At 40.5% G+C, this 5,996-nt stretch overlaps 1 protein-coding gene across 1 annotated transcript in view; it reads left to right on the top strand.

The window, feature by feature from the left end:
- LOC121675685 (arylacetamide deacetylase-like 4) overlaps positions 1 to 5,634 on the top strand; it is an 8,286-nt gene extending 2,652 nt beyond the window's left edge. Inside the window, exons 2-4 of the mRNA XM_042051319.1 lie at positions 2,157 to 2,373; positions 3,815 to 3,878; positions 4,585 to 5,634. Coding sequence (XP_041907253.1) covers positions 2,157 to 2,373; positions 3,815 to 3,878; positions 4,585 to 5,356 — 1,053 coding nt within the window. The 3' untranslated portion in view covers positions 5,357 to 5,634. The remainder of the gene's footprint in view (positions 1 to 2,156; positions 2,374 to 3,814; positions 3,879 to 4,584) is intronic.
- Positions 5,635 to 5,996: the final 362 nt, after the last annotated feature.

A 5,996-nucleotide genomic window follows, 5' to 3' on the forward strand; every position in this document is an offset into this window, starting at 1 on the left:
CGGTCTCCAGCAGGGCAGGGAAAGCGGCTTTTGGGGTCCCGGCGTTGCTTCCAGCAGGAAGAAAGAACGGCCAAAAAGAAGAAAGCAGCAGCTCCTTTCTCTGCAGCTTCTCTCTCCGGACGCTCAGAGCGAACTGCCCCCACACCCAGGTGTAGACAAAGGAGTAGCCAGGCCCGCCCCACTCCCCTTTTTGTCTTTCTTAAGTACAGCTATTTGTCCCCTAGCAACATGCATATGGGAGAAAATTCCTTTAACAGGAAAACCTAAGACTAAACTAAAACCCCAACACCTACTAACACTGATCACATCTGTCTAGAAATAGTCAAACCTTTTAGGTTTTTAATGTATTGCTATAGGTTCTGAAGTATTTCCTAACTATTGATTAAGAAGTTTTTCAACAGAGTACATACCAAATTCCCACTTCTCCTTCATGACAGTTTTCCCTGAATTTGGAGATGCCTTTGTGATGTCAGGAACTCCTAAGACAAGGCAAGGAAAGAGGATATTTAGACATGATGCTCTGATGGCAAGTTTCTCATATATATTACTGTCATCTGAAAGCACTGTATAAACTCAAAGCTGTTAGAAAATTCAAATGAGATTAAATAGCAATTCTGCCAACTTCAGACATTCCAAAACCTTAACTCCAACAGAAGGACTGACTTAAGAGTCATGAGAGTTTTGAAAATTGCTGTTTGGAAAAGATTAGATTCACACTGTGCTTTCTGCCACCATTGCCTTGGGTCTTATAGTCGTTTTCCCCTTTGCCATGATACCTAAAAATGTACTTTTTCAAATGTAAGGCAAGAACTGCGGCCATCCATTCGTCTCTTAAACCACCCCAAGCACTGCTTGCATTTGTGGCACAGTGTTATGAAAAAACTCCAGATTATCTCTGGATTCCCATGTTGGTTTCCAACTGATTTTCTCTCTCTTCCATGGCTCATGGTTTCTTTTATTACTCCTCACCCACCTTGTTTATTGCAGACTGGTGTAGATTATTAGGATGAAAGGATCTGTGGTACACAGGTTGAAAGAAACAATTTACACAAGCAGAGCTGGCCTTTAGTTTGTAAGCAATTGATACAGAGAATTCTGTGACTTAGAAAAGAACAATACAGTTTGCAAATAGCTTGTGATGATTATCATCATTCCAGAAGAGTGAATTGCAGTAGTCCAGAAGAGCATTTAAGTCACCATGTAATAGGAAATGTTATTTTAGCAGGAAATACATCCATTACAACATGTGTTTGAAGTAGAGGAGGATTTCAGTGTGATCTTTACACTGTCTTAATTATCAGCAGTTGACTGGCCTTGGATAAAGAAATGTTTTGACACATCTAACAAACCTTCCCTGTCTTCAGAATATTTGTTTTTTTGCTGATTAGACATAAAAAACTGACTGCAGAGTAATTTATGAATAGCTGTGAAATCTTGAAAAAGGCAGTGGTTTCACTGATGGAGGAGATAAGATTCAGAACCATTTTCATCAGTTCCTCGTTTGGGCCAGCAGGCCCTCAGTAATGATTATAGACACAATGATTTTCTTACAGCTTGTTCTCACTGACCCCATGGCAGGGAGGTGACCCAACAGCGTCAAGTCACCCAGTCTTGCCCACGGACTGGCCTGAGTCTTTTTTCCCCCAGTATGATAATCCTGTCATGAGAGGGACATTTTCATCTCACCTAACCTTAAATATTGTACCTGTGGCATCTGAAGTACAGTTTATAATCCATGGAGATGAAAAGACACCTCCAGAGCTTGATTTAACACACCCTGAGTTGGAACCATCCTCAGGAAATGCCTCTTTCTATTCACTCATAAGAAAGGAGCCTCGGGCCTCCCAGCTTCCACCTGAGCAAATGCCTGTTGTTACTTGTGGTAAATCCAGATCACAGGACCAAGAAGGTACTTATATAAGACATTTAATGGAACAAGTATTACAGCATTCTTCCTGCAATCATGAAGATGTAAATTTTCATGTTCTTAACTGAAATCCCAAAGACAGTTATTTGTGGGAATCCTAAAAACTAGCAAATAACCAACCCAATTATCCTAGAGACAGTGTAGGAGAAAGTAGGTTGTGGCCTTTACAGTGTGGGAAGACTTGTATTCCCTATAGTAATTTCTCATTTTTCCTGTTATATCTATTTAGGCAAAGAACTTAAACCGCTTGGGTATTGTTGAGGAGCACACATTTATCAGGCTGATCACGGAAGGAGTCCCGGCATGCCGGGATTCCCAGCTCTTCATTAAAGATCTGCATTTTGATGGGGTACCTGTGAGGATTTACCTCCCAAGAGAACCATCTGCAAGCAAACGGAGAGGAGTCATCTTCTTCCATGGAGGATGCGGCATTTTCGGAAGCATCAGTAAGGAATTGAAAGAGAAAATGTGACTATTTAGCATTGTTAACTGCCTATTTTTAAAAACTCCTGACCCCAGGAAGTGATTGAAGTTTAGTTTGAGAGACTGGAGATAGAAAGCACTTAGTGCTTGTTTTTACTTTTGAAACCCTCTAATCTGCACTTATTTAGTATTTAAATTATTTTTTATAGGATACAGCACTCTTTATCATAGAACCATTAGGATCATAAAATGGTTTGGGTAGAAGTGACTGTAAATATAATCTTGTTCCACTCCCTGCCATGGGCAGGGACACCTTCCACTATCCCAGGTTCCTCCAAGCACCATCCAGCCTGGCCTTGGACACTTCAGGGATGGGGCAGCCACAGCTGCTCTGGGCAACCTTTGCCAGGGCCTCCCCACCCTCATAATAAAAATGTGTTCCTTACATGCAAATGAATTCTATCTTCTTGTCACTGTTGTACCAAGAACGGCAAAAAACGACACAAGTCTAGTTTCAGGTTAAGTGGCCCAAAGTGGCTCTATTTAATTATATAAATCAGCTTATATAGCTTTGTTCGCAAGGCTGGCATAACACTATTGGTTGCTTGACCATCCGCCTCTCAGAGTGATTGGCGGAATGCTCTGACACCCATTTTCAAAATATTTTCCCAGTGTGGAAAACAAAGACACAAACAGCCTGCACCTGTGAAATAGTTTACAGAATCTCAAACTGTTTCCCAGCTAGTTTGCGTGAGAAAGGAGACTTTCACAGGCGGCTGTAGAAAGCTAGAAAATTTCTCTGCCAGCCTTTTAGCATCCACATCCTCTCTCAGTTTAAAACCACTGCCCATTCTCTAATAGTAATAATCACAATAATTCCTTATTTTCCACACAGACTAATGATCTCTCTAGATGTATGAACTACACAGTAAGTCCTGATGACCAAAAGTCTTGATTATTTCTATCCTAAAGAAAATTTGGGTACTCACTAAATAGGCAAGGGGCCCACAAGCAATCATGGTAATATGTCATAAAAATAAAAGGGACAATACTGACTGATATTACTGTAGTAAATATCACCGTATCCTGCAGCCGTAGGGAGGAGGAGAGAAATCCAACAGCAGGAATTGTGCAGCAAGACTGATTTATTTAATTATTTTACAAACTCTTCTATAGACTTTTTTCTTCATAGTCTAATTGGACAAAGGACCAGCCACCCCTTGGGGGTGATTGACTAAAATCCTAAAATATCCATTGTCAAAATATTTTTCTACTGTACTAGAAACAAAGCTCAGCAAGGTCACAGGTGTTCATGATTTATAAACTCTGCAAATATCTTCTGTGAGAGAGAAAAGTATCCCACGGTTTAGAAGAAGCAGGAAAATTCCTTGCTAACAGCATTTTTGTATCCACAGACTGAAGTTTTCTAAGATGTTAATTACATCAAAAACATTTGTTCTTCAGGAAGTTATGAAAGAATATGCCGGTACATAGCCAGAAAATCTGATTCAGTGGTTGTGTCTGTTGGGTAAGTGAGATACAAGCAGTGCTAATCCCAGAATTAGAGAATTCTGCGGCTTTCCCCCTGCTTCCCCCACACCCCTGAACTTACATTTCTTTGAATATAAGAAAAGAAACTGAGCTCTAGTGCTGTCTTCCCCACACTGCTGCTATGTGGGAGCAAGCATGTGCCATGGAATGGCAGTGGAAATACCTGATCCAGGGTTAGAGTTACAGGTTTGTTCATTGTACATCACTATCACCACAGAAACCATTACCTTTGTTTGGTAATAAGAAATTATAAGCCAAATAGCAGATTTTAATATTTGAGGGGAATATTTAAAATCATCTGGGATGATATTAAAGAGTAAATAGCGAGTCTAAAATTTAGTATTTTTTAAAACCAGCATGGACCACTGCTTCCTTTTAAAGATGTTTTGATTATGGAAAAGAGGTGATGGTATAAAGAAATCTTAATTTCCAACAAATTCTTCCATCAACAAATTCTTCCATGAAAAAGTTTATTATTAAGGGACTAAATTGGGAGGAATTGGTTTTGAGAAGGAAATGGAGGGAAAGTTGTTCTGGTTTGCTTCAGCATGTAAAACTTTAAACTAGATGTAATTAGTGATATAATTAATATTGGTTTGTGGGAGTTTTTGCAACTGCATGGGATGTATTTCAGATGAGACACTCAGCAATGTGTAACACCAGCTGCCTTTTCTACCTCTCAGGTATCATTTAGCACCTGAGCACAAGTATCCAGCCCAAACTCTGGAATGTCTCACTGCTGCCGTGCACTTCCTGAAGACTGCAGAGACCTACGGGGTGGATCCCGCTCGGATTATTGTTTGTGGGGACAGCGTAGGGGGCACATATACTGCCAGTGTTTGCCAAGAACTAGGGCATAGGACAGACATCACAAAGATCTGTGCCCAGGTGCTGATCTATCCATTTCTCCAAGCACTGAACTTCAATCTGCCATCTTACCAGAAAAATGCTGCTGTTGCCTTCCTGTCCCGGGAGCGCACAGTCCATTTTATTCTCAAATACCTGAATAAGGATTGCTCTCTGAAGGAACCAATTTTGGCTGGTTCTCATGTTCCTGAGAGTATAAATTTGAAATATAGGAAATGGATAAATCCAGATCTTATCCCAGACGTATTTAAACTGGGCCATAAACCACCACTCCCCACTTTGTTTTTACCTCAAGTCCATGAAGAAGTGCAAGAACTGTTTGAGCCCTGGTTCTCCCCGCTGCTGGCAGAGGATGCTGTTGTTTGTACCCTCCCTGACACCTGTATTGTCACCTGTGAGCACGATGTGCTCAGGGATGAAGGGCTGTTGTACAAGAAACGCTTAGAGGACAACAATGTACATGTGACCTGGCACCACGTGGAAAAAGGCTTTCACAGTGCACTGGGATTTTATGGATATGGTATTTTCTCTTTCCCATCATCAAGTACAATAGTGAACCACGCTGTAGACTTTATAAAAGGCTATTAAATAATTTTCTTGCATACAGTGCACTGGTATTTAGAAAGAGTATGATTCAATTAAATGATTCAATTAACTATTTACTAGCTATTCGTCCATTAGAATCAAGGCAAGAACTTACGACATTAGCATAGTCTGCTGAATTCTGATTCTTACTTGCTATTACTTAGGAGCATGATGTTTAGGGGTTTTTTGTAAGCTTGCTTTGCTGTTCTCTTCTTGCATTGTAAGAATTTTTGTTCTCTTCATACATCAAAGAATAAAAACTCACCATAACAAAAAACATTCTAAATGTGTGGATAAAAAACCCATGCAGCATGTGAGTAATTAGCCATGTACACACACATGCCCACCTAGTGCCCCCAAAATCAGCATGGCAATACCTCTCGAGACCGGAGATTCCTTCCCTACTTCAGGGGTGAGTAGTAGTCACCATCATAGTGTGTGTGCAGACAACCAATAGCTTTGAATTTATGTGTAAAATCTGAAGGAAGGAATTAGGTGTACTTACAAACCTGATTTTACAGGGAAATGGAGGACAGATAGGTTGGTACAGCTCACATGCTGCATGAGATGGGTATCAGGAGGTACCTGAGACTGCAACAGAGATGCAGTGAGGGAGAACTGCTCAAAAGTAATTGAGTGTCCT

Source organism: Corvus kubaryi, unplaced genomic scaffold (assembly GCF_017639235.1).
Source record: "Corvus kubaryi isolate FWS band 111438036 unplaced genomic scaffold, C.kubaryi_AGA036_p1.0 75, whole genome shotgun sequence".
NCBI classification, from domain to species: domain Eukaryota; kingdom Metazoa; phylum Chordata; class Aves; order Passeriformes; family Corvidae; genus Corvus; species Corvus kubaryi.